General features: G+C 39.9%; 1 protein-coding gene across 1 annotated transcript in view; it reads left to right on the forward strand.

Annotated features, from left to right (window-relative positions):
• The window catches only part of SND1 (staphylococcal nuclease and tudor domain containing 1), a 402639-nt gene that overhangs the window by 116056 nt on the left and 259382 nt on the right, over positions 1-27201 (forward strand). The window contains exon 11 of the mRNA XM_046669618.1: positions 26705-26794. Within this exon, the coding sequence (XP_046525574.1) occupies positions 26705-26794 (90 nt within the window). The remainder of the gene's footprint in view (positions 1-26704; positions 26795-27201) is intronic.

Consider the following 27201-nt stretch of genomic DNA (forward strand, 5'->3'; position numbering starts at 1 on the left):
CATGCTTTCTTTCCTTTGTACTTTTCCTAATCTACCTCCAACCTTGATTACACTTTCCTTTTATCTGCATACAAGTGTTACCCACTCTTCAATATTCAGAGAGAGAGGACCACGTCCATGAAGCTGCCTCAGATTCTTTGTGTCAGAAGTAATCTCTCCTACTGAGCTGCCATAGCACTTTATCCTCTCTTGTTATATGGTACCATTTTCTATTTTGCGTTGTAGGCACATGCCTGGTCTCTTTCATTAGATTTTTAGGTCCTTTGAAGGTAGATTTCATGTTTGGTTCATGTTTGTATCCCCAGCATATGCAGCATGGTTCCTTGCAGGTCGTGAACACTTTTTTTTTCTTTTCTTTGATTTTTGAGTAGATGAAGAGGTTTCTTCCTGCCTTGATCAATGGCAGGTTTAGGAATTGCTAGTTACTTGAAAATTCCCAGTAAAGGGGCTGAATGATTTTGTGGTAGTTTTAGTTTCTCATGTTTTATAATTATTCTCAGATCACACTGACTAAAGTGTGGTGGCTTCTACTTGTGAAATCTAGCCAACATGTGAAACAATTACAAGATTGTTTCATCTTATGGTGAGTAGGATCGTAGTCTTTGGAGGAAGCAGTAGGATAGTGCCTGACTCAGTATTCATTCCCAGTTAGAACAGTGGAGTATCAAAATCGTCAGTCTTTTAAGGTGCACGGGTCCAATCTCCTGATATTACAAATGTCATCTGAGGCCCAGTGAGACTAACTTGTCCAAGGCGACAATATGAATCCCAATGGAAATAATTTCATCATTGTTGTATTTCTGTTTTTGTTGATGTCTCAAATTTGTGCTCAGAATCACCCACCTCTTCAAAGATGGCTTCCTTTGTGTTTTTCTTCACATAATGAAAGCCTATCCCAGTGTTCTCTGGGGTTTAAGTCACTAATCATAATGACACTGTTAGTCTTTCTTATCTCTTGTGCTAGAATTGTTTCAGTGCCTTAAGTGGTAGCTTGCACAATGAGAAGGAGAAATCCTTAATTTTAGATTCTTTTTTATCCAGTTTAGTCATTTAGAAGATAGAGCAACAGGCAATCTAGTTCCTGAAGAATGGGTTTCACAATGCACTGAGATTTAACAGCCCGAGCTGCCCTATGGCTGAAAAGTGAGTTCTTTATGGTTTTGGCAGCCTTTAGAATCCTACTGAGCTACAGAAAACTCAAGTTTTATGACCTCTTTGTTGGGCTGCACTGCAGGGCAACTATAATATTGCCTAATCGGTGAGAAAGTTTACTAGGTTTGTTCTGTTGGACATCAAAGAGTAAACTAGGACCAGTTATAGAGAAACATATTTCAGCTTAATATGAAAAAAGGACTTTCTAAGAAAGGTGTTCAGTGGGGGAGTGGGCAGCCCCAGGAAGTTATAGGTGCCTTTCACTGAAGGTGTTTACACAGGGGCTGAATAACAACAATCAGGTAGGAATGTTGTGGAGGGGACTTGACGATACATAGGAGACTAGGCTTTAGGTTCCAGTCCAGCCCACAGACCCTGTGATTCTGTGCTTTATAATTCATGAAAACGATGAGACTCATTAATGATGAGACTGATTGATTCACCATAGGAAAAGTACATCTGCACCTACCTTTATATATATTCCTTAGAAGTGAGGTAGCAGCTGGTTCTTGATGAAGCTTGCCTATACCATGTGGCAATGATCTTGCCTTTTTTTCTTCTTCATTATACTAATTAATATAATTGAACTGTAGAATTCATCAGGAAAAATGGGAACTGATTTATTCCTTTTAATACTGGATTTACTTTATAATTGTAACTCATTCCAGTTATGCCAAGTTGCTGGGGCAGAGATAATAGCAACGTTTTTGGCTCTTTAGGAATTGAGAAAGGAAGAACACTTTTTTGCTTTTTAGAGTTTTCATTTGGAATAGAGATCAGGGTCTGAACCTTATTTCATGGTTTGATTTATAAGTCCTACTTTTTATCCCGGGAATGACTTTTGGCTAGCTTTAGAGCAAATTAACCAGATGCTTATATATTTGATAGAGCTTTTCCTTCTCTTATTAATAATTAAAGTAAAAGCAATCATAGGGAAATGTCATTCTAGTAATAAAATATTTCAAAGCATGTTCAGATTTGTAATCTCGTAAAATACGTGAGAATGATTCATTTCATAGAGGGGAAACCCAAGATAATGAAATTAGGGAATTATTTGCAGAACCTGGTTCAGATTCCCTTTTCCCACTTAAGATAAATTCCCACAAAACTTTTACCTGGGGTCTATCCTGGTCGTCTAAGTGATGACCAGTTCCTTTCAGTATCCTTGTGATCAAGCTGCAATATTTGTGATCCTACTCAAGGCTGCCCATCTTTTATCAAGGAGACAGAAAATAGAGACAGAGGTTGCCCTGCCTGGCAGGATCCCCAGTAACTGTTCTCGTCCAATACCTTATGTACCTGTCTGATTTCCTGTTGTTTCTTGATTGCCTTTCTCAGGCCAGGGAGATTAATTTAAACACACTGATCTCCTTCGTGGTTGTTGAGCATGATTACTGTTGAGGTCTGATTGTTTTCCAGGGGGAGAAGGAAGTTAATTTAAGAAGATCTTAATCAGAATAGTGGTTTCTGTGATATATGTGTGTGAGTTTGGAAACCAATACTGGGGTCCTGCATTCTGACACTGGCCTGCGCTCTCTTTTGCCAGGGACTCTGATGGGATATTGGTCTTCAGATGGGATGTTCAATTCCATTGAGGTTAAGACATCTTTAAACAGCTTGGAGAACTTATTTTTCTACTTAAACCTCATTCTGTCATAGGTTACAATCCTTTTGGGGACAGATATGGGTTGTTAGTTTGCTGAAAATAGAACTTAATTGGCTACTGTACAAAGTAATGATTTTTAATTTGGCAAGAGAGTCATAATTCATTCAGCCTATTAGGTCTTTAAGGTTGTATGGAAGTTAGAAAAAAGTGACTAAAACCCCACTTGGAACACTGTTCCTCTTCAGACCAGGCCAGGAGACTGGGCTGTGCACATTGAAGCTTCTGAACATTTTGTGTAGCTGGAGAGGGGGGTGTCTGCCTCGCCTCTAAGATGTGCCAGCAACTATGTTCACTGGCCTGGACTGAGATTTTCAACTGCTGTGCATTTATTTGCTATAGAAATGCCAAGGACTAGAGCTGCCCAGCAGATAAGGCATGATTATCTTCCTCCTCTTGGCTTTAGATTCTCTTATTTTACTAAATAGGAAAGAGGCCTATTGGGAGAGTGTAGTAATGTGTATGGTCAGTGATTTCCTCTTTAATTCAACAAAGATATTGCAGGAGGGTGGGGACTTGTGGTAAGCATCTGCTCGTAGGAAATTGGGGAGGGTATCATTTCTGGCTCTATTGCCTTTAAAGGGTGGTTGTCACTTCACCTTCTGAGGCAAGCATGAGTCACCTTCCAGTGTGGCACCCTTTTTCATTTGTGTCTGTAGAACTGTGGTTACTGTTCCCAGCAGACGTTGAGCCAGATGTGCCTGCTATTACAGAAGTGAAGTCTGACAGCTGTTACCTAACCTCTTTAATATCCTTATTCTAGCTTCTTCAGCCATTTTAGATTTTTGAAGCCTTATTAGATATGAACAATTTTTGCCCAGAGGAGCAGGCTTCCTCTCCCCAGTGATTGACAAGATACTGGTCAGCAGACACTGACTAGCAGAATGCTGTGAATCTCGTTTTCCCTTGATGAATGTGTGTTAACAGACTAGCAGCAGCTTTGTGCTGTAGCACAGTTGTTTGGTGTCATAGGGAGATGAATCTCCTTCTGTTTCCAGCTTTTATATACTGGTACTTATTATTAGAGAGGTGGGGTGCTCCTAACACGTTGATAATTAAGGTTGCCAAACCTAGAGGGAATGGTGACAGGCCAAGCATACTTGGATGTTCCTGAGGACCCTTGTAGTAGGTGGACTTGGACTTTAGCCTGAGCCTTTCGTTATTCTTTTGCTTCACGTGACATTTTGTGAGAGAAATTTCTCTTCAGTCATCAAGTATTTATTGAGTACCCACTGTACCCAGATCTTTTTATGGTCTGCCTTGAAGACTTCTTAAATTTTCCCTACTTTGGCTGTGACTTTAGTCATGTTATAAAATACCGTAGTTTGCATTTGGATATTTAGTGTTCATTAAGGGGGGAACATAACACCAGTTATTTTGACATTTTTGTCATACTGATAGGAAACATGTTAAGCTGAAAGCTTCAGTTTCTTAGATATTTATGGCTTTGCTATATCTAGATGGGTATTCCTAGGTATAAAGAAAACAAAGTGAACAGGAAGGTGCTGACTTTGGTTGAGTTTCTACATGCAGGTCATATTGTGGTGGCCCCGGTGCTTTAAATGTATTAACTGATTCAAGCATCTGAATATTCTCTCAGAATTCTTCCTCCCTGCACTGTTGAAGCCTTCATCCTTTGTCTCATTTATCGCACAAGGTTTTGACTCCCTGTTTCACGTGTCACTCTCTCCAACCTGTCATTCCACACTGCTGCTCCTTTGGTCTTTGTAAAGTTCAGACGTTGTCACTCTCCTTCCCAAAACGTTTTCTTCGTTTCTATATTCCACAGGTTAACCTCTCTGCCTGACCAAGGACGCTAGGCCCTTGGTGAGCTGTCCCCCGGCTCCCTATCCAGCATTACCTCCTTTTTTGAACTCTCCCTCTTTCCTACTGCTTATCTCTCCTCCCTCCCTCTGGAAAGCTCTAACTCATCCTTCAAGTTTGAAAACTTGAGAGAAGTGTCTCTCCTACTTCTGACATCATTATTTCCTAAAAGAATGAAGAACGAATTCCTCAAAAGTAAAAGTCTAAGAATAATAGGCAGTCCTTCAGTGTGGAATAATTTCTTATAATAAATTTGTTCAAGCCCAGGCCCACCACGTTGTTCTCCCTTTTTAATTTTGTGAAAAGTGGGGAAAACTTCACCACAGGCTGGCCCTAGTTCACAGACTTCTGTTTTTGAACCTCTTGTGTACGTAGTGAAATTGGCAGAAAGGCTGCAAATCTAAGGATGTGAATGAAGCATAAAAAAAAAAACTTCAAGGTTGTGTTTGTTTGAAATGTAGAATATTGGGAGAGAATAGTTTTTAGAGGAAGTCATGAGCAGTGTGAGAACAGAAAGAACTGAAGAAATGTGGTAATCATGAAAAGGGAGCTGACTTGAAGGCAAAATTGACCAGTGGTAGGGAGAAAAGGGTTAATCAAAGTAGAAATTAATTGGAAGGTGAATGACACAGAGAAAAAGGGTGAGAGAGACATGAAGCCCTCCTTGGAGACTGTGTAATGACTACTAGAGTTTTGTGAGTTGATTCCCGATTATACAGAGACAGAAATGATATTGATTCATCTTGTGAATTCTGGTGCATGCTGTTCAAAGAGGAAAGAAAGAAAATTCTTTATACGAGTTTATTAATGGTGAGAGGACGTTCTTTGAGAAATATCATCTATGGTGGCCACTGGGGAACTCGAGCCAAATAAACCTTTTGGCCTAAAAGTAATTTAACGATTCGGTATCTTTCTGGGTGACTGTAATGGCTGGATGTTCGATAGTCATGAAATTTAGTTAGCATTCTTGCTGTTGAATTGATTTTTAATGTTTATTTGCAAAACCTCAAATGTGTGTCCAAAGCCTTGAATGCTTTCCCAGAATTATCCATTGTACACTCCCTGGATATGAAATATCAATTTTACAGGCTAGCAAAATGGTATTTAATGGTGGCTGACAGGATAGTGTTTAAGGACAATATGTATTGGGTACTTAAATTTTTCTATTATCTGACTCTTGGCACAGATCATTGAATTTAAGTTGCACAGAGATTGCAGAAGATCTGGCTGCCTTAATAACCCTAGCTATGCAGCATGTTTATTTAATCCCAGGACCTTCTGTGCCTTTCTGCTTTCTAAGCATGTACAGAAGAAAATAAAACAATTTTGGTTTCTACCTTCACATCTACTTGCATTAGGAAAGATGTCTTAAAAAATGTAAGGGACATTTTCAGAATGCTTCTTGAAGCCTGAAGCCTGGAGAACACCAGTTTTTTGTAATTTGTTGACATCAGTCTTTTTTTTTTTTTTTTCCTTCTCTGATGTTTGCTTTCCTCGATTATACTTCAAGACCCAGGGTTTCACCACATTTCAACTTAAAATTTTAAGGCTGAATTTGGTAAGTCTACAGCTATAAAGGACGTTCTGTTTCATACCCGTATCATTTTGTCTTGAATTTCATTTTAAATTGATCCCTGTATTTTAGGCATATGCAATGTCTTCTTAATGGTTTCTTGGATAAAATACATTGTTCAGTGAGATAAGTAAATGAAATCATCTGGGTTACTGAGCATGACTCACTTAAAATCTCATTTGGAACAATTTCTCTGTCCACCCTGTGTTAACCATATATCCTGCTGGTTTGTAGCACTGAGACTTACACGAGAGTTAAAATAAACCATGCTGATCTGGATCTGGGGTAACAGCCCCCCTACTCAATACAATGACTGTGGATCTCCTTTCTGCCTTTCCTTTGATCTGTTTTTGGCTTTATATTCATCTGTTCCTGTAGGTTTCTTAGCTGCTTGTTTATTTTTTCTTAGAAAAGTGTGAGCATATGAGTTAAACTAAAAGGAATTTTTGGAATGATTAAATGGAGATAGCATGTATACAACCCATATGGGTTGTCTGAATAAGAAGCCCCTTTATGATGGGCCCAAGTTTGCATATTTGCTTAGAGTCTTTCTACCATATCTTTGTGAGGGCGCCTCTGATACACAGCATAAGCTTCCCATCCTTGTCATGCATCCATCTGCTCATTGGAACACTTTCTACTTACGCCTCTCTCCCTGCCACTCATAACTCTTAAGTTATAACCTCAGTGTAGAAAGGGGAGGGATAATATCTATTAGCATCGAACACTGTACAAATCTGCTGAAAAAAATAGGATGGAAAAGAAGCAAAGCCATCATTGTTTTCTTCATACCATACCTTATGTCCTCTCTCGAACAGGTTTAACTTTACTGGTGCTAAATGAAATAATGATAATTTGTTAAATTTACAAAGATATAGTTTAAAGGCATTAGAAGCACAAAGATAAAAGATATAGCTCGCTGCTTGTTATAATGTTCCTGGAATGCTGCAAATAAAATTGACTATTGGTAAATCAATTTATGTTTTAAAAGCACTGGGAAAATAACTTTGTATAGAAATGATTTCTGTGTGTGGAAGATTGGCCCTGAGCTAACATCCATTGCTAGTCTTCCTCTTTGCGTGAGGAAGGTCTTTCCTGAGCTAATAACATCTGTGCCAGCCTTCCTCTATTTTCTGTGGGATGCTGCCACAGCGTGGCTTGACGAGCAGTGCTAGGTCTGCACCCAGGTACTGAACCTGCAAACCCTGGGCCGCAGAAGCGAAGTGCATGAACTTAATCACTACACCACCAGGCCAGCCCTTGGAAATGATTTTTAAAGTTCCCATGTAGAGAGAAGAATCTTTTTATAACACAAATAATCATTGTAATATTTTTTCTGTTAACCTGGGATTTTTTCTTCTGCAGTAAATTTTAAACAGTGCTACTTGATTTACATTGGGATTGATCAATTAAATGTTTGTGGATCAGTATAGAAAATAGACAAGACAAAGTGATGTAATTTACCAAGTGTGAATACCTCACCATTTGGGGATTAATTCTGTTCTTTGAAAATAATCCCAGGGAAAAACTTTATTGCTAAAACCTGCAGTTTAAACATTTCCTGTGGATTAAGCTAAATTAAATTGTTATCTGTCCCATCTGTTCAAAATCCATGTGGATGGAGTCCTATTTTATATTTAAATTCCGATTTTGCAGGTTGAATAGAAGTTCTAGAAAGGCCTGGAAGGATTTGAAGGGCCAGTGGAGGTACTCGGGTTGAATGGAGTTGGCTGTGGTGGTGAGATGGGACACAGTTTCCTGTCACTGCCTCAGAGTCTGGTTTTTTCTATTTAGCATTTTTAAGTTTTCGCAGTAATATTGGACACAGTTGCCTTCTGATTTTTAAGAGCATGGCTTTCTTGATGATTGAAATTGGTTATTCATTTGAGTGCTCTGAGAAATTATTGACTAGTGTTAATGTTTTCATGTTTCCCAAGCTTTTCTTCCTGTTTTTTGCTTGCCGATATTGTGGACATCTCTATTTTTGAAATTTGGCTCTTTGTTTCTTTTCTCTCTGTTCTTCTTTCCTGCCTCTCTGGCTCCCAATTTGGATTAAAACTTAAACAGTTTAGGCCTAGAAGACGTAAGACAATTACACAATTGCAGATTTATTATCTTTGAATTTTTTAAAATGAACTTTTAAAGGTTCCTTTTACATTTTTAAGGTTTCCAAGTGTGTCTGTGCAGACTGACAATTACATGGGGAGGGGGAAGGAGTGCTCACTCATCCAAACATTTTCTGAGGAGATCTGTCTTCTATTTCCTTCTGTGACCTGATTTAATGAAGATATTTCCACCTCAAAGGACGGTCTCGGGAATACCATATAGTCTCATTATTAGACGAACGGGTGCAGCTTTGATGTTCTCATGCCCTTGCTGGAATGTGAATGTTACAACATGGCACATTTTCAAGGAATCATAGGGAATTGACCCATTTTATGTAACATTTACAGGCGGATGGGCATTTAGAGCTAGAAGGAACATTATTTAGATCCAGCCACTTTATTTTTTTAACAGAGGAGGAAATTGAAGCCCAGAGAGATGAAGTAATTTTATTCAACAAACATTAATTGAGCGTGCACCATATGTCAGATCCAGTAGTAGGTGCTGGGGGCTGTGGAGATGAATAAGTTTAAATCCCTGTTGGAGATAAATACATAGTTCTCAGATCATACAGTTTGTAATTAGCAGGTCAGGAAGTAGAATATTTATGAATCATTTATTATCAAATCTTTCTATGTTGATATGACAAAAATTATGTCAACCTTCTGTCCCTTCCCCTACCTTTAGTTTATTGTCATTCAGTAAAGATGCTTTTCACATATTTTCTTATCTTTAGAACAAAGTTCAGTGTTCTCCCTTCACATACTTCTTTGGCTACCGCTCTTTCTTGAAAGATTAGTGTACACCAGCCACCCACCTTTTATCAACCATTCAACCACTAAAATCTGACTGAAACTGCCCTTGCTGAAGTTTTTGCCACCTCTAGTGGGCACATTTCAGTCCTTATTGTGACTGCTTTGAATGTGTTGACTCCATTGTCATATCTTCTTAAAACTCTTCTCTCCATTGGATCATTGGTGCCCTGACTCTCCTGCTTCTCCTTTTTCATTTTCCATGGCCTTTCAGCTGCCCACATCTTATTCCCCTTATTACCAATTCTTGAGCACATCTTTGTAGCAACTGGTTATCCTTCAAGACTTAGCGCAGATATCATCTCCTCATGAAGCACACGGGACCTTTTCAAGATTTGAGTCACTTCCACCTGGTCACTCTTCTTATAGTACCTTGTATATATTTCCTAATGCTATAATTTTGTGGTTTGTATATCAAGCTTTTCATTTGAATTTTTTCTCTCAAGAACAGGGACAATTTTCTCCAGCGACTGACACATGATAATGTTTTCTAAAATGTAATTTAACCCAGAATGACTTCTCATTAGCTCAGGCTACCCCCTCCCCATTTGTTTCTCTCTCTATCTCTCTGCTGGCTTCTGTGAGCTAGGCTAGTACATTGCTGCCAAGAAGCAGCCTGTGGTGATCTGCTGTTAATGGTAGATTTATAGTTCTATCAATTGTCAGTGTATTCATTCACTTAAGAAGCTTAAACTTAACCCTTAGTTACATGAAAATCAATTGACAAACCTTTTTAAAAAATTCATAAATTATACATGAATAAACTTGAGCCTATCCCTGCCTGATTAAATCTGAGTTCATAATTAGTATGAGAAAAATATCTGAAAACTTTTACAGCTAAAATAAGGGGATTTTCCCGTTCTCACTATGGTAGTGAATATCCTATGTTATGGTATTGTTTCCGTACTTAGTTATAACCTAAGCATTTGCAGTTTAGGTGTCCTGGGCACCACCCCATGCTGCAAAAGACACTGTTTCTACCTTTAAGGAAATATAGTGTACTGCAATAAAAAAGCATGCAAATTGGTTTTCCCCAGTGCCTTGTTACGTGCCTATGATAGTTCTTTGGGGCCTGTTATCAAGCGTTTGCTGAGTTAGTATGTTTTTCTCTGTTTCCCCATTTTGTTTGGGTTGCTGACCCTTCATCCTTTGCTGTACATTTGTCCTTGCTAAAATTAGATCAATAAAACTAAATCAAGGTAAAAAGAGGAATTTCCTCAGTAGTGTAAGTGACCATACATTACAGTTAAACTGTTCAGAAGGAAATGTTCGGTGTTTTTTGTTTTTATTTTTGCTTTTGGCTTTTTCTTTTATTTCTGATTAGTACTATACCAAACTCGATGGTTATACCTTATTTTTTTGAAAGTGTGGAGGCGACAATGTGGATTTTTAAGCTGGTGGTTCTGAATTTTTTGTTTGTTTTTTTCCTGTAACCTCCTGGTCTTGGGTTGTGTTCAAATCTGTAAGATTTATTGGGTGAACATTCTGTAGCTAAGTGGCAAAATGTTCTGGCTCCTCATTAGCAGTGACCCTGGATAGTTTTCTCACATTCAGCAACATTTGTTAGGAGCCACCCGGCATCCTTGTCATCTAGTGGTGAGGCTGAGCTGGGGGTCTGGGTGAAGAGGTCACCTCGTGCACGTCTCCCTGGGTGGGTAGGGTGGGGCTGCTTTGTGAGAAATGCTTAGGCTGACTGTGGTTTCCCTTTTCTTTTTGTATATGAACTCTGCTCTTGTAGGACAAAGAGCTTAGTGCTTGCAAGAAGAAAAATGACTCTTTATCTCTTGGTCTAAGCTGTTGGAGGGACATCAGAGGATCCTTAGATTCCTTGTAATAGAACCTGGTGCCCCTGGATTTTAGAATCAGCTATGTTAGACTTCCACTTTGTCCCTGCCATTTTCTCCTGCTGTGACCTAGTGTCTCAGTTACACTGAGCCCTTTGTCCTTCATCGGTAAAAAATACGGTATTTACTTTCTCTGTTATTGTTTTGAAGATTAAATGAGTACAGTGGGATTAAAAAATTGAGTAAAATCCTGTTTTTAACCTCAAGTAGCTTCTGATCACCTATGAGATGTAAGAAGCCTAACTACTGACTAGGGAGAAGAGAGGATATTTGATTAGAGAGCTCAGAGAGGGTTTCCTGAAGGAGTGGGTGGCATTTGAGCATGGCCTTACGGAAGGTCTGGCATTTTAGTAAGCAAAGTCTTTAGCACTGAGAGAGCAGCCACATCCAAGCATAGAAAATAACATAGAAAGAGGAGTAGAAGATTCAGTCACAGGGCTTGTTCAGGAAGGAAACAGTTCAGAAAATAGTTGTTGTGACCAGAACTGGGCTAGCATTTTGATTATATCCATAAATAGTGACCAGTCTCTTTTTGCTGTCAACCAAAGGTCAGCATTGATATCTTCAAATTCTCACGTTAACTCATATTTCGAATTTGATGGCATGCTGATGCTTCTGTTAGATTAAAGAAATCAAGAGGAAATTATCTTGAGTGAGCTCTACTTTGTTCTTGTCAAAAACATATAAAATTTACCATATTAGTCATTGAAGTGTACAATTCAGAAGGGTTAAGTATATTCACATTGTTGTGAGACAGATCTCTACAACTTTTTCTTCTTGCAGAACTGAAGCACCATGCTCATTAAATAATTCTTTTTACCTGTTCCCCTCAGTCCCTGGTAACCTTTGAGCTCCACTATTTTTAACAGCTGCCTTAAGAGAAGCTTCTAGAATCCATTTAGTAATATTGCATGGAAAGGTATGTGACAGCAAATCTGGTGGTGTTTTTCTCATGTTTTCATCTTGCTATAGTGTAAAAATGACATCTTGTTGGTGTTGTAGGCCTCCTGGGAGTTTGGCTGTCCCTGCTAACCCTCACTGTGTTTACATCTCCTTTATGCAATATGGTAACCACCTTGACACATTTAAGGTTTTACTTTTTCATCTTTACCATGATCTCTACTTAAGAAATCATGAATGTAGCCTTCCTGTGGTTGAGCTTTAAGATCACAAAATGTTGCACTACTCATGAGAGAGTACAGCAATGTATCAGGTAGAAAAAAATTTAGAGTACATTTTTCTCTTATTGTTTAACTTCTGTATCTTGTAGACTTCACAGATTGGACACATATTGGCTTGAGAGTCTTCTCTAGTCTGGTGTTTGTGTTACCAGTTAAATCTTTCAAACATTTCTCTCCATCATCTGTTGTAACTATGGAAGCTCTTCATGTGCCCTGTACTGTTTTTTCTTGGGTCTGTTGTGCACCTTTTTGCATTGTAGGTGGTCCTGCTATATGGGGACTGGCCAGGTGGAGGTAGTCTTGAACAGGTAGAAGGCAATATTCTCTGAGGAGAGTGTTGGTTTTCAAGAGAGTTGACTATCTGATGGTTGCAAATTTCTTTGCTCAGTTATATAGAGAGGGTGCTTCTGGTCACTGTGTTAGGATAAAGAAACCACACCAGTTATTTTAAGAGAGACAACTTAATATGAGGAATCACACCAGTTATTTTAAGAGAGACAACTTAATATGAAGAATTACCAATCAGGTATGGCAATATTAAAAAGGCAAAAAGAGAACACCTAAGGGTCACATAGAGTTCTTCAGTACAAGATGTAGTTGCTTACCTGTGGGGTTGGTGGAACAAATAAGAGATTGGAATATGAAACTTAGAAATTTGCAGGATGGACCGCATTGGAAGTGGGACTCAGACCTCTGTTGAGCTGTTTACACTCGTCTAAGCTTGGAAGAGTAATTCCATGGAGCTGGGACCCAGGCCTCCCAGGAGGGGCTGCCAGTTGATTGGTTCTGGTGAATCTGAGTTGTGATTAGACTGTTTCTGGGAGTGTTGGGAAAACTGCAAGCTGGAATCAGTTGCTGCTACTGGAACAAACTGCTGTTGCTGAGAGGGGAAAGTGTTGCTCTGGAGAAGCTGACAGGCATAGGAAAGAGCCCTCCTTCTTCCTGTCCATTCTCCCTCTAACATCCCCTATTGGCAGAACCTAACAGGGAACCAGCTGGCAAAGCAGAAATGTGGTTTGCAGTTTTCCCACCCCAGCATCACAAAGTGGAATTTGAAAAAAGTTAGGTTTGAAACTCAGTGACAGTCGCTCTATAACTTGCACAAATACTGTGTCCAACTTAATCTCGACGAGCTTCCCAGGAGTTGGTGGCTTTGGCTGGGCGTGCCTTACTTGTTGAAATTAATTGACCTTTTCAGGTCTTGCTGGAGATTGCGTGTGGAACCAGTTGTGAGTGAAAAAGCCAGGGGGCAGTTTGTCAGTTCTTGATGCCTCAGAGGTTGGGAGGCAGATGATAGAGAGAAACTAGCATGGGCTGTAGGGCCAGACAGATCTTTTCTGGAATCTTTTGCTTTGACATGTGTTAACTTGGGCATGTTTTTTCTCTGGGCACCTAATTTCTCAGTTGAGTAAAGCTAATAATTCCAGCTTTATTGGTTGTTGTGGGGATTAGAAATATGTTTAAAGTGCCAAGCACAGAGTAGGCACTCAAATGGTCAGTGATGTTTATTTTGCTTATTTAATGAAGTATGGTAGAAATTTAGAGTGGAGCCAACTCTGTGTTAAGGGCATTAAGTCAGAAGGCCAATAGGAAAGGTAAGTGTGTGGTTGTTACAATGGGATGGTGATGTGATTGACATAAAAAGTTGTTAAATAGGCACAAAGTTTCTTTTATAGCTAGAAGAACAACGGAGGTTAGACATTACATAAAGCAGGAGCTAAAACTGCGTTCTCACAGACCAAGACACCAATCTCAGGTCCCCTGTCATTCCCCATGGACACAAACAGCTGTAAATGACAGCCGCTGTTGCAGAAAAGTTCCCACTCATGCCCTCTTGCCCCTAGACCTTCACCTGATTGTTTTGGGGATCTGGTTATTTGCCTCCTTGTTTGCTAGGTGCAAACAACTGGTGCAAAATAACCCAAACACATTCCTGAGTGTGTTTAATTCAGATTGGGTGATGAGACAGTCTTTCCTGGGAGCAGCCTCCAGCAGGTCTGGCTTCAGGCTTGTCAAGGTCCCTTCCTGTAGTAAGGCAAGGCATTTCATATATAAATAATGAAATTGCCTTGCCAGCTGGGTGCTGGATCTGAATGTCTGTGTTATTCATGGTTTTGGTAACTTTATTTGCCCATATTTCTCCATGGTAGTAGGGGGTGATAAATCTTGTAGTTTCTGATTGATGGCAAATGGACTGTACAGTAAAAGAGAGTCATCTTTGTTCTGTGGGGTTAGAATGATGTCTGTCCTGAAAAGGTGCAGGCCTCATTATACTGAATATTTAAACACAGGCTGAGAGTGCTTTGAATTTGGTAGATAAAATATGTGGCACTAGACCTGGCAGCCTGATTTAGACATTGGAGTGATGCAACTGGCAAGGCAGAATCTCAGTGTCTAAAGGGAGACCTTTCTGCCGTGCACTTACATAATTCAGTCTCTTTTTTGGAAATGTACCACAATTTATTGCGCAAATTTGACTGGAAATCTGGCTCAATTGAAAGTTCCATTGGCACCAGCTAAATAATGGTGTCATATGCAGCATCGTTTTCCCTTCTGTGTTGTTCCAGGAAGAACTTTTAATAATAATAATTATTTTTTAATATGATAAAGAAGGGAAGGCATTCACAAAGAAGAATTTCTCTAACAAAATAGTATTATCTTCTGAATGGGCTCACCCGATCCTGCTCTCTGTTACAGGGAAAATTGGTTTCCTATTGTAAGAGATTTATTTTCTTTTTCTCCTGTTCTTGCTCCTCTTCTAGAACTGTGGGAGGGCTTGTGGCGCATCACTGTGCTGGATGGGGTTCATCTGGCTTGTAGCCTGTTCTTTAGGAAACGGGGTTGTCTCTGCTGAGGGCATTGGCTCTCCATTTTTAGCCTGGGGACGAAGGGTAAGAAATGTGGGAGAAGATTTCTCCATTACTAGAAAACATGATTTGGGGCCAACTGGTTAATTATGAGCTTCCAGTGAAAAGGAAAGAAGTTGCAGAAGGGCAGAGCCAGTTGCAATATACTGGTCCCTGCTGGTTTCCGTTACCTCCCAGACCTCCAGGCCCGCTTTTGTCCTTGAAGATTCTTTCTCCACGCTCCGTTTTCCTTTTCACTATTAAACTCTGGTTTCTTATTTGTAGATTTTTTGTGTCCTTTCCAACGAAGGGGTTTCCCATGTTAACATTGATTCACGTTTGCAATCGATCTTCAGAACTATTAGCTGGGTAGAAAGAGGCCCTTCTAGAGAGACGCTATTTGTTTATTTCTTTTCAGCTCCATTTGCTCATTTGAACAGCAGATGAAGAGTGCGTCATTCAGCAAAACCTGACACCTCTTAGTATTGCTGCAGATTCCCCTTTTGAGAACAAAGGAAGGGTCCTACCTACTATCTTTCACTACTCTTCATCCATTGTAACCACAAAAGCTATCACCCTAGCAAATATCCTTGCTTAAGCTTAGTTTAATCTCAAATACATGAATTTTTAGGGGGAGGCTGGTACTTTTGTTTCCATATTAGGAAATTACCCCCTTTTGTATTTTAGCTTACAATCGTTTATTTTATTTTGGAACTGTCACACTTGATATTTTTTGAATATCAGTTCAGCTTTACTTGAACTCTGGTACTATATGTGTTCGTTAAAGATTTCTAACTATTAGCTAATGATAGATTGAGGGTGTATTTTTTCAAAGATTAGTTATGTCAAAGTTTTAGAGATAGCAGAAAATTGCTTTAAAGTCTTAGGTCAAAAGAGAACACACTGATTATTCAGGTTTTGTAAATTTGGTTTTTTCTAACATGACACACTGAAATTACCAAGAGTACTCCTTGCATATCACTGCTTACAAAGAACCTAGAGTTTGCAGTTGTACAGTGTGATATAGTCTAGAATCTGTCTAATATTCAGTAATATGCTTATCTTTGTGTAGTATAGAATCATGTCTGGTGAGAGCAGTCAGAAGGAAGGAGGAGTTCGCATTCCACTAGCACCGTATCAGTGGTATTCATTAGATGAATTTGTCAACAGTGCTATGAAACTGCAGTAATATTGCCCACTCCCACACCTTTTTTTAATTCACTTTGATATTTACTAACCAGTACCATTTATTCCTATAACCACAAGGAGTACAGTTTGTTTTAAAAATTCTTTTCGATAAGCCTTTTTGTATTCCCCATTTTATTCAATATGTTGGTGCTTTCTAGGAATATGACACTATGCTAGGCACTTTCTCGGTATTATAAAGATCTCTCACATAGATCTTCCCTCATGTGGTCTGGTAGGGAAGATAAGACCTAGGAAGTAATTTAATTACTCTTATACAGGGCAAAGAGTGATTAGTGCTGTAGCTTTGGGTTATCTCTTCTGTCTCTTGGCATTTTAGCTCTTGTTAACAGCCGTGTTAGATGATGGAAAACTTAGCTAAGCAGCCTTGCTTCTTAGTAACACAAAGTATACACTTGGTTTTCCCATGGAGTTTGTATTACCTGAAACGTTCCTTGAATGTGAAGTTCGAGTTGCCTTAATTAGTACTAATATATTTAGCCCTTTTATCATTTTTACAGGGTTTTGAAATAATTTTGCATGGTTTTTCACTACAAAGTCATATATAATGCCTGGTAGTTGTTAAATCACTTATTTTTAGGAAGAAACTGAGGCAAGCCGGGAGCTGCTGGTGCCAGAATCATTCTTTAGAACCCAGGCTTCTATTCTGTTGATCATCAGCAAGCTGCCTACTTCCTCTTGACCATTAGTGGCCATCAAATGCTTGAGGAATGTTTGATCTCAGGGTCCATGCCAGTTCTTTGTGTCTGTGACTTCAGGAGTTCTGAACTTGAGCTTTGTTCTCTTCAAGGATCCGGTACCCTTTCTGTCTCATTATCCCAGTCTTACTGGCTGAATCCTCACTATTCCTCTAGGAACGGTGGCACAGACTGAGTTCCCACTTGGAGCAGATTTTTATTTTCAGAGCCCTTGGTGGGCGGGAAAAAGGTGTTGCCCTGTTGTTTGTTGGAAGCCGTCCCTGTGCAGGGAAAGGAAGATGGGGCAGGACTCCAGAGTCTTTTTTATTTTTGGTTTCCTTGCTGGGTCTGGGAGCCTCTCTGCTGCTGGCTGTACAGATTCTTACTTGGGAGGCTTTGCTTTCCTTGGCCTTGAGGTCTGTGAGGGGTAGCACTGTTCCTTTATTCCACTCTTTCTCCTGTGCCTGCACAAGTATTTGTAGCTAAGTAAAGGGACCCCATATGGTTTGCTGCCTGGACAATAGTTTTGGAGCCCTTAGAGCCTTGAAAGTATTTATTCTTAACGTCTTGACAGGGTCTTGGGGAGAAAGAAGACCTGGTGTTTGGCCTACTCCCCCCCCCCCGCTCCTTTTTTTCCCTCCCCCGTTCTTACTGCATCTGAGCAATAAATAGCAACTACTTCTGAAAAGGCTCTCAGTTGGCTAACGTAATTGAGTAGAAGAGAAGCCTCTAGAGACAGATATTTCCCCCCTTACTGATGGTCTTGAAAATGGTTCTTTAATTTTGGGATGTGCGAGTTCCTGTGGAATGTAACCGTGTGCTGTGCACTGCAGATGGCGGGCGAGCCCTTTGAGGACCTGCGGCTGCCGAAATCTGGTTTGCTTCTTTCCCTCTTTGGATAGTATGAAGCTGCTGTCCTCCTAGCAGCTGGCCAAGAGATGCTTGTAACCTGGGCTGTCTCATGGACTTGCCACTTCCTCTTTTCTGCTGTCACCGTGGCTAGTCCAGGTCTAGACCACTGGGTGTCTGTGGATGGGTGGGCAGAACAGGATATGCCTGCTCCTGCTGTTTCCTGGCACGGGCAGATTGGTTTTCTCTCTTGATTCTCAGATTCCACATTCAGTCTTCCTGTAGTTGGACTGGAGGAACTACAACTATTTGGAAATCTTGTTTTGCCACCATTACTAGAATGTTTCAACTTGTCTTATCTGTATAAAAGTTCAGGGAGTATGTTGAATTGTCTCCAGGTGCATATGCAGAGATAAACTTGAATTCCCCAGTTGTTATTTACTTACTTACTCATTTGTTTGTTTATTTTTATTTTTTGTGAGAAAGATTGGCCCTGAGCTAACATCTGTGCCAGTCTTCCTCTATTTCATGTGGGTTGCTGCCACAGGGTGGCTTGATGAGAGGTGCTAGGTCCATGCCCAGGATTCAAACCTGTGACTCCCAGGCTGCTGACGCGGTGTGCGCAAACTTAACCACTGCGCCACTGGGCCAGCCCTGACCTATTTGTTTGTTTTTATTTAACCATTTTGGCGTTAATCAAGCTCCACAGTGTTGCTTTTGACTTTTTAAACCTTTGAACTCCTTTTTCTTTTATTTCCAGTGGTTTAAGTGGGGCCAGGTGCTCAAATGGTACTGGGCAGCTTTTCTCAAAGTGTGACCCACAGTCCTTGCTACTTATTAAAAATACGAAATTGTGGAGATAACACCAGACCTACTGAATCAGAATATCTGGTGGGGTCCTGGCAGTCTGCATGCTCACGAGCCCCCAGGTGATTCTTAGGTACACTAAAACTAACAACCACTGACAGGTGGTGATTACTTTTTGGTAGTAAGAAGCAAAAAGAGTACACTCTCTGGCCCACAGGCAATGAACATAGGCCTCTGGGATAACCGGGATCAAAATCCCAACTCTACCATTGTTCCAGGATGGGAGGCACGTTACTTATCCTCTTAGCCTCACTCTCCTTGCTGTAAAATGGGGATCATAATCCTTACAGCAATCCAGGTAGAACTGCTGTTATTGTGAGGCCTGCTTGATTGGGTTGTTCCTGTAGATGGGGGGTGTTTTCCTCCCCTCATAGGGTCCCTGTCTGGGTCTGAAAAGTAAACTGACAGGCGAAAAGCAGACAAATGTGTATAATATAAGTTTTATGTGATATAGAAGCCTTCATAAGAAAATGAAGACTCGAAGAAACAGAACTGAATGTTTTTATTCTAGGTCCCATGAAGAGTGGGTGGTTTTATAGAAGTAAGATAGGTCAGAGAGCATGAGGGAAGTGTAGTAAACTGGGGGAAACCTAGCACGGCCTCTGGGTTTGGATTCTGCATGGTGCTCCTTTCTTTTTAGAAATAAGGATGCTCCTTTCCTCTGGGTGTAGGGAGAGCACCTCTCACCTGAGGGTTTTATGACCTGTTGCAAGGGAGAAGGTCGAAGTGATCTTCCTGCTTCTGCTGTTTTCTAAAACTCCTTCAGCTTGTACCCCATTATTAACAATAGCAATTATTAGTATCCCTTAAATTCCAGTGTTCTTCACACGTATTATTAGATCTTTAAATATGGGATCAGTAGGGTCAAATAAGGTTGTCAGAAAAATCAAAATTTGAGGGCCCTATAAAAGCAACGAAACATTTCAGGGACCTAGTGTCTTGCATAATCATGGGGTTGAAAGTCTAACCCCCTTCTAATCCTACACCTGTGAATTTTTAAAATAACATTTCAGTGTCTCTGATTTTTCAGTCTGATTTCAGTTTATATTGTTTACCATTCCTTCCTTGCTTCCTGGAAATATGTATGTAATGTGATTGCATTGTTGTGAATTTGGGACTTACCCAGATCTGTCTCTTTAGTAGACCCTATTTACCTTTAAGAGATATTTTGTTGGGAGGATGAAATAAAACTAACTGGTAAATAAAGTGTCTTTTTCTTTGAAACAGCTCCTTGGGAAATGTTGGATATATGTCTAAATCTTCTGGGTGTGGTCCTTTAGCTATAGTGGTGCAAGATATCCTCCATTTGGCCAAGGTGGTTACAGTTTTGAACCTTTCCCCAGTTGCTGACTGTAGCTTTCTAGTTAGTTGACCTCCCTTTAATAAAATGTGCTACTGTATGCGTTAAGGATCATAAAATAGTAGATATCCCTCTGGATTCTGTCTCCTGGCTGCTGAGGGAATTGAAAGGTCCTTGATTGTAAATCAGCCCAGGGCATGTGGTAATGTTGCTGTTTTTTAAGTCTATAACTCAAATGGAAATCGCAGCCTTTGTTTGTTGAAATGGCATGGGCGGCAGGGCAACTGGGACAGGTCCATTATTTACTGTTTGAAATTTTATCCATTTTAATCTGATCATGTCTGTTGTTATTTTAATTCAGTCAGTTTTAAGATCTTCATAGAGTATAATTCTGCTTGGCTACTTTAGTTCAAGACTCTTTAAAAACAAAAATCAAACTTGTTTTTGACCTTGGTTATTTGAGAGCACGTTTGTAGTTAAATTATTCCCTTCTGCTTCATGGAAGGACACATCTATGAATATCGTTTTTTGGGGGGAAAGAAAAAAAATGGAATTTAATGCATTTCTTATGAGGAAAAGAATGGCCAGTTATTCTACTGTAGAGTGGAATAAAAAAGACATTGTGAGCAATGGGAAAAGATTGACCAAACAAGATTTGGGGGTTTCCCATCCGTGAACATTTTTGGCTTTAAAAAAATCCAGCGTTACAGAATAATATAACAAACGTTCCTTTTTCAGCCTTGGTGCTATATCACATTTGCTTGAGATCTTCTGTTTTTCCCTTAAAGAGGTAAAACCTTACAGAAAACGTTGAAAGTCCTTGTGTACTCATCCTCGGCCCCATTTCTTCCCCCTCTCCTTTGCTTTCTTCCACTGCTCATCCCACATCAGTGACCGCCGTCTTTCATTTCTGTGCATTTTTGTGCTTTTGCTGCTTACATAGCTTTATGAATAATGTTGCTTGCCTCTGTTTTTAGTCTGCAATTAAATGGGATTTTGCTATATCACTCTACAACTTGTTTTCCATGCTCAGTATTGTTTTTCAAATTTGTTCATTTGTTGTGTGCTCTGCTTTAGCTTGACTGCTCTGTAGTATTCTCTGTGACTTACCATAGACATTGTCAGCACAAACATTGTGATACATATTTGTCTTGCACGTGAGGCTTTTCTAGGGTATATACCTACCTGTAAGTAGAATTTCCTAATTATAGGGATGCATATCTTCAGCTTTAACCAAACGATGCCAAGTAGCACCATGTCAAAGTCCCACCCACAGTAGTTGAACCATTTCATACTTTCATCAGTGGTTAAAGGGAATTCCCATTGCCCCATATTCTCACCTTTAAATTTTTGCCAATATATTGGATGTCCTCAGCATCTCAATTTATATTGCCCTGATGATTAATGAAGTTACATCTTTTTTCAATACACTTAATGTCCAGTTGGAGTACTTAGGTGAAATGCCTGTCCTTCTGCCAGTCCTTCTGTTAGATTGTTTCTCTTTTTTTCTTATTGATTTGTCAGAATTTTTCCTTCCTTTACTGAGTAATTTGAAGTAATAGGAAGAAAACTTCCAATGACTCTCACTACCACGTCTACCTACCTAACAGTATCCACATCCACACACCTAAAGATGGACTATTGGTGCTCCTATGTAAAGCCATTCTCTCCTTGCCCATTTTAGGACATTGCTTTGGAAGGTCTAGCCTCTCTCATCTATATTATCACTTATTTGCTCTCCACTGGACCATTGCCTATTATTTCTCCCATCTAAAATAAAAAACAAAAGCACTTTCCCTTCACCCTGCTTCCTCTGCTAGCCGCCACACAGTCTCTTCATACTCCTTTGTGGCACAACTTTGAAAAGTGTTGTATGTATTTGCTTTCTCCAGTCTCCTCCTCCTATTCCTAGTTCCAATTGGGGTTTTGCCCCTACTGTTCCACCATAATTATTCTTGTCAAGTGACCCACACTTAGCTTAATCCAGCATGCACATCTTAGTCCTCATCTGACTTGCTTTGCTGCATTTGACACAGTTGGTCATTCCCTCCTTTTCAATTCACTTTCTTTCTTTGGCTTCCAGGGCATGACACTCAGGTAGTTTCCTTCTACTGAGCTTGCTGATTATTCCTTCTCAGTCTCCTTTTGCGGATTCCTTCTCTTATTCCTTACCTTTTAATGTTGTAATGCCTTAAGACTCAGTCGTTGGTCCTTTTCAGTCTCTTAGCTTTAAATACTACTTGTATGCCAATAACTCCCAAATGTATATCACCAGCTGAAAGCTTTCTTCCAAACTCCACACTTGTTTATCCAACTGCCTACTCAACATCTTCACTTAGAAGTTTAGCATGTCCATAACTGAGCTCCTGATCTTATTTCCATCCCTCTAGTCTGCTCTTCCTGTGGTCTTCCCCATATCATTTGATGACCCTACCCATATCTCCACAATATTTCCAGTTGCCCAGATGGAGGCGTCCCTGACCCCTTCCTTTCTTTCACACCTCACATTCCATCTCTCTACTCCCAGAATATTTCCAGATTCTGACCACTTCTTACCTCCCTAACTTCTCCCTCCTTAATACAATCTACTATCATTTTCTGCCCGGATTACTGTTGTAATCTCCTAATTGTTCTCCCCTTTTCTTGCTATAGTGTCTGTTCTCAACACAGTGGCCAAAGGAATTCTTTCAAATGTTAAGTCTGATCTGTGTCTTTGTCCCCAGCTACTTTCTCCCTTGTGCACTTTCCTGTAGCCACAGTGGTGTCTTTGCTGGTCCTTGAGCCCACGAGGTATGCTCCTAACTCAAGCCCTTCGTATTGGCGGTTCTCTCCACCTTTCTCCAGATGACTACATCCCATATGTCCTTTGAGTCTTTGCTGAAATATGATGTGGTCAGGTAGGCCTCACTGAGAAGATTACAGCCGTGGCCAAGCACCTCAGTTCCCTCGCATCCTGCTCTGCTTTTTCTTTATCCATTTCACTTATCAGCTACTAAGACTGTGCTTTGGCTCTCATTTTGTTCATGATGTCTTTTCAGTAAAGAACTTTTTAAATTTTAGCGGAGCCATGTTTATCAGTCTCTTTTTTTCTCATAGTTTGTGTTTATTTAGTCTTAAGGAATCCTGAAGTATCCCAAGGTCGGTAGATTTTTTTGGCTGCAGGATGGGCTAGATAAAATTAGGCCTAAAAAGGGGTGAGAATAAGGCCTTGACTGGAAGTCCCTTCCATTCCCTCCAAATGAGCATGGCCTCCTTTTGGCGATTAGCTAAAAATAACTGTGTTAAAATGCCAGGTGTGTCTTTAGATGCTGAGATGTGGGTGTTGGGCCTCTCCCAAACCAGTGAGAGGTACAGCTGATGGAAGTTATCTCTAGCATGAGTCATTGCAGGGCCTACATACAGTGTCATTTCTCAGGATGAACAGCGATTACAGCACATATTGGTTTGTGTATTATCCACCCACCAGATAAAGCAAGCATTCTTTGCTATTTTTATTTGTTAAAAAATATTTCCATGTAAATTAGAGTCTAAACTAGACCATCCTTTTTAGCAGGCACGATTCAGCTAAAGTCCTGTTTTCTCAGAGTACATTCTATACCTCAATTGCCTCTTAGAGATTTCAAAGGCTTTTATGTACCTGGTAATTTGGAGGAATTGCTTTTATTTTGTAGTTTCTTAGGGACTTCTAATATCTCTCTTGTAAGATGTTTGCAGATGTCAATAGCTACTAGCTCTGAAGAGTTAGAGTAACAAGATCATTCTGTTTTCACTGGTGATATCTTGTTTTCTACTTTTGCTGTTAGTTCTTTCCTAGCTTCATGAGAGACATATAATCAGACTCTGAAGCTGTACTGTTTTTTTGTTGGATTTTTGTTGGTTTAATATTTATTTTCTTCCATTTGTTTGAGAGGATTTTGGCTCAGCCCCATCCTCTCGAGTGTCTTTCTTGTTCAGACGGCCATATTCACACATTTAGGTGTCCCTCATCCCCTGAGCTTCATTTGATTGCTTATTGGAACTGTATTTCTTACCTTTCATTCATTGTTTTGGATTTCCTGTCAAATGACATTGCTTTTTACCTCTGTTGTGTTTCAGAGTAAGCATGGTAAGGTTCAGATATTCAGATTCTGTGGCAAATCATAAGGCTATGTAAGGTAAATGTCAATATTTTGTTCATTTCACTTTTAAAAATGTTAATTCACTTTCGCTTGTGTAGTCACACAGTTACTCTCTGTAAATAGGTTGTCCTCTGTTGGTTGGTGAATGTGAGTATATTGGCACTTCTTTATTCCTGAGGGCTGATTCTGATAACCATTGATTTTGTCTTTATTAAAAATCCTGTTCATTCCTGGCACCTAGCATCTTCTGTCTAGCAAGCATTTTTATTGTATCATTGAGTGTCATCATAAACTCTATTTTAGGGTTCCTCACTAGTGACCCACTATTTTTATTTGGCTGCCTGGATGCTTATAAAATGTCCATAATCCTGTACATCTGCCCTTGTGTTATCCAGCACTCCCTCTAGCCAGGCAACTCTCATGTGTCCTATTTCCCTTATTTCCTATAAGAAAAACTCAGTGTTATATTATTTCTCTAAAGATTTTCACGTTTAGGGTCATACGTCACTTATTAGACAGTGATTGTGACACTCCAGGACATTGATTCAGTCTTGGCCATCTCAGTTGTTCCTGTTTAGAGTATGTAGATTCCCACGTGTCCTCTGGGAGGAGGAAGAGAGACTCACCTTCATTTCTGAAGGTGCCTTAACTTCCTAAAAGAGCACTGGAATGATTCTGCTGCCTTTTCAAAAAAAAGAAAAAGAAAAAAGAAAAAAAACCCAGGAAGTAGAAGACAGTTGGATGATGAATGTGAAACTCAAACTCAAACAATTATGTACATTCTCATAGGAGATTTTCTTAGTGATATCAATGAATCGAAATGTTTAAATGATATGTTTTGGACACCAAGGCTTAGTTAGAAACGTCTTTTTGATCCCCTTGACTTCAATATTGTCATTAGGATTAGTTTGAATATGGGGAATTAAAATGATAAAGGCTCTTTATTTGGGAGTAGTTGGCTATTTAAGAAAACATAATTTGAATACTTCTTTGAGTATAGAATGGATTATACGGAGATATCTTGTTTTGTCAGATGTGTAATAGATGGCAAAGCATAGGTGAGGCCAGGTGGGCTAATCATACAAGATGGGGAAGCAGTGGCATTCATCTAGATTAGGAGTTAGTCTTTGATTTTCCTCTTTCAGAATTTCTTTTTCAAAATATTATCTGGGTCTTGGAGATCCCCAAATCTGTGCATGAAGTTCTGTTCTTCTCACATACTTGATCTTTGTATGTTATTCTCCATATTTCTTTTGTAGTTAGTTTGTCCAACTATTGATTGAGTATGTACTATGAGGGAGGTGCTATACTTGTTTCTGGGGTCACAGAGAACAAGAGAAGTGGACAGGATTTCTGTTCTCATGGAACTTAAGGGCTAGCGGGAGAGCGACATTAAAGTCATCACGCCAGCCCATCTAGCCAGCATCTCCCTGTTTCTTGAGCACATGTTTCATTCTTCCACGCCATCACCAAAAGACAGACTTCTCTTGATGACTTTTTTATTATTATTATTATTATTCCTTTTTCTCTCCAAAGCCCCCGGTACGTAGTTGTGCATTTTTAGTTGTGGGTCCTTCTAGTTCTGGCATGTGGGATGCCGCCTCAGCGTGGCTTGTTTAGCGGTGCCATGTCAACACCCAGGATTCAAACCGGCAAAACCCTGGGCCGCCGAAGCGGAGCGTGTGAACTTAACCACTCAGCCAGCCCCCTCTTCACTTATCATCATGACTTAGACTATTAGGTTCCTCCTCTTTTATCCCTTCCTTCCACTCTGTTGTCAGTTCCTGTTAATTCATTTCTTACAATCGTTTTCCTATCTCTTAAGTTCCTATTGATTGCCACTTCTGTCACCTTCATCTAGACTCTCTCTCATCTTCTCAAATTTACATTGCTCACAGCAGTAACTTCTTTTCGAAGAAGTCTGGGACCCATGAGATAATGAAGGAATTGTGTGTGTTTGTATTTATGTATGTGTTGAAATACTGTTTATTCCTGCTTCTCTCCTTTTGCTTGTCCTGGTTTTTTTTCAACTCTCGTTTTCTTCCTAGTTCCTTCCTGTCCTGCAAACTCACTTTAAGTCCCACCTTGTCAGTGAAACATTTCATCATTACTTCCTTCTTTTTGTTTCCCTGAACTCTTATAGCACTTGGTCCCTAGTCTGTATCACAAAACTGCATTATGTTGTTCCATATTTGTAGGATTTCTCCTATTACTGTGTTAGGTTACAAGAATTTTGAGTCCAGGATTATAACGCATATTTACAGAGTTCTGTGTAGGGGGCTGGTGGTTGGTAGGTACTTAATAAAGGCTTACAGAGTAGTAGAATTAGATTTTAGTGTATCTATAAAGGCTTGAAGGGCCCTAATACTTATGGAGCTGCTTCTACACTACAGTTTATGTGGCTGTTTCCCTGTTGATAAACATTTAGGTTGTTTCCAGTTTGCATAACGACAAACATTCCGTTCCTTATTTTTGAGCCTGTCATGTGTAAAAGATAATCTTTTTCCTTGTAAAGCATTTCAACCAAATCTTTATTAATCATTTACTCTGGGTCCAGCACTTAATTAATATTTGTGATGCTGGGAGGTGGAGAGCATATTTCAGATATGTTCCAGTATTTTGTGCTATTGGCTGTGTTCTTTTGTGTGTTTTTCCCCCCAATCCTGATGTGGTATTTTATTTTTTTAAGGATAAGAACAAGAAACTTCGTCCCCTGTATGACATTCCTTACATGTTTGAAGCCCGGGAATTTCTTCGAAAGAAGCTTATTGGAAAAAAGGTAAGTGATGACAGAAACATATTTGCCAATGGTTGGATTATTTTAAGCTAGGCCCTGGTGATGGAATCTCGAGACCAGCAGATGATTCCTCCTCGAAGTCAAGCAGAATTACTGTGATATAAAGAGAGGTGTGCCTGTATGTCAGAAAGTGGTATCCCTTGGGAGAGGTTTAAAATTGAGGCCCTGACCACAGTGTGATTGCCAGAGCTCTCATGACATGTTCTTTCTAGGGTGCGGGCTCAATTCCAGTTTCAATAATTGCATATTGCCCTCAGCTCCATTCACTTGGCTCTCTTGTTCTCTCCAGCCACCTCCATTAAAAGTCGGTGCTGTGGGATTTGCTAGTGAGGGAAGGTTGAGGCTTGTTTCTGCCTCCCCTGCTTCTGAGGGGTAGGCTGACTATGGAG

This window comes from Equus quagga, chromosome 8 (genome assembly GCF_021613505.1).
Source record: "Equus quagga isolate Etosha38 chromosome 8, UCLA_HA_Equagga_1.0, whole genome shotgun sequence".
In the NCBI taxonomy this organism is placed as follows: domain Eukaryota; kingdom Metazoa; phylum Chordata; class Mammalia; order Perissodactyla; family Equidae; genus Equus; species Equus quagga.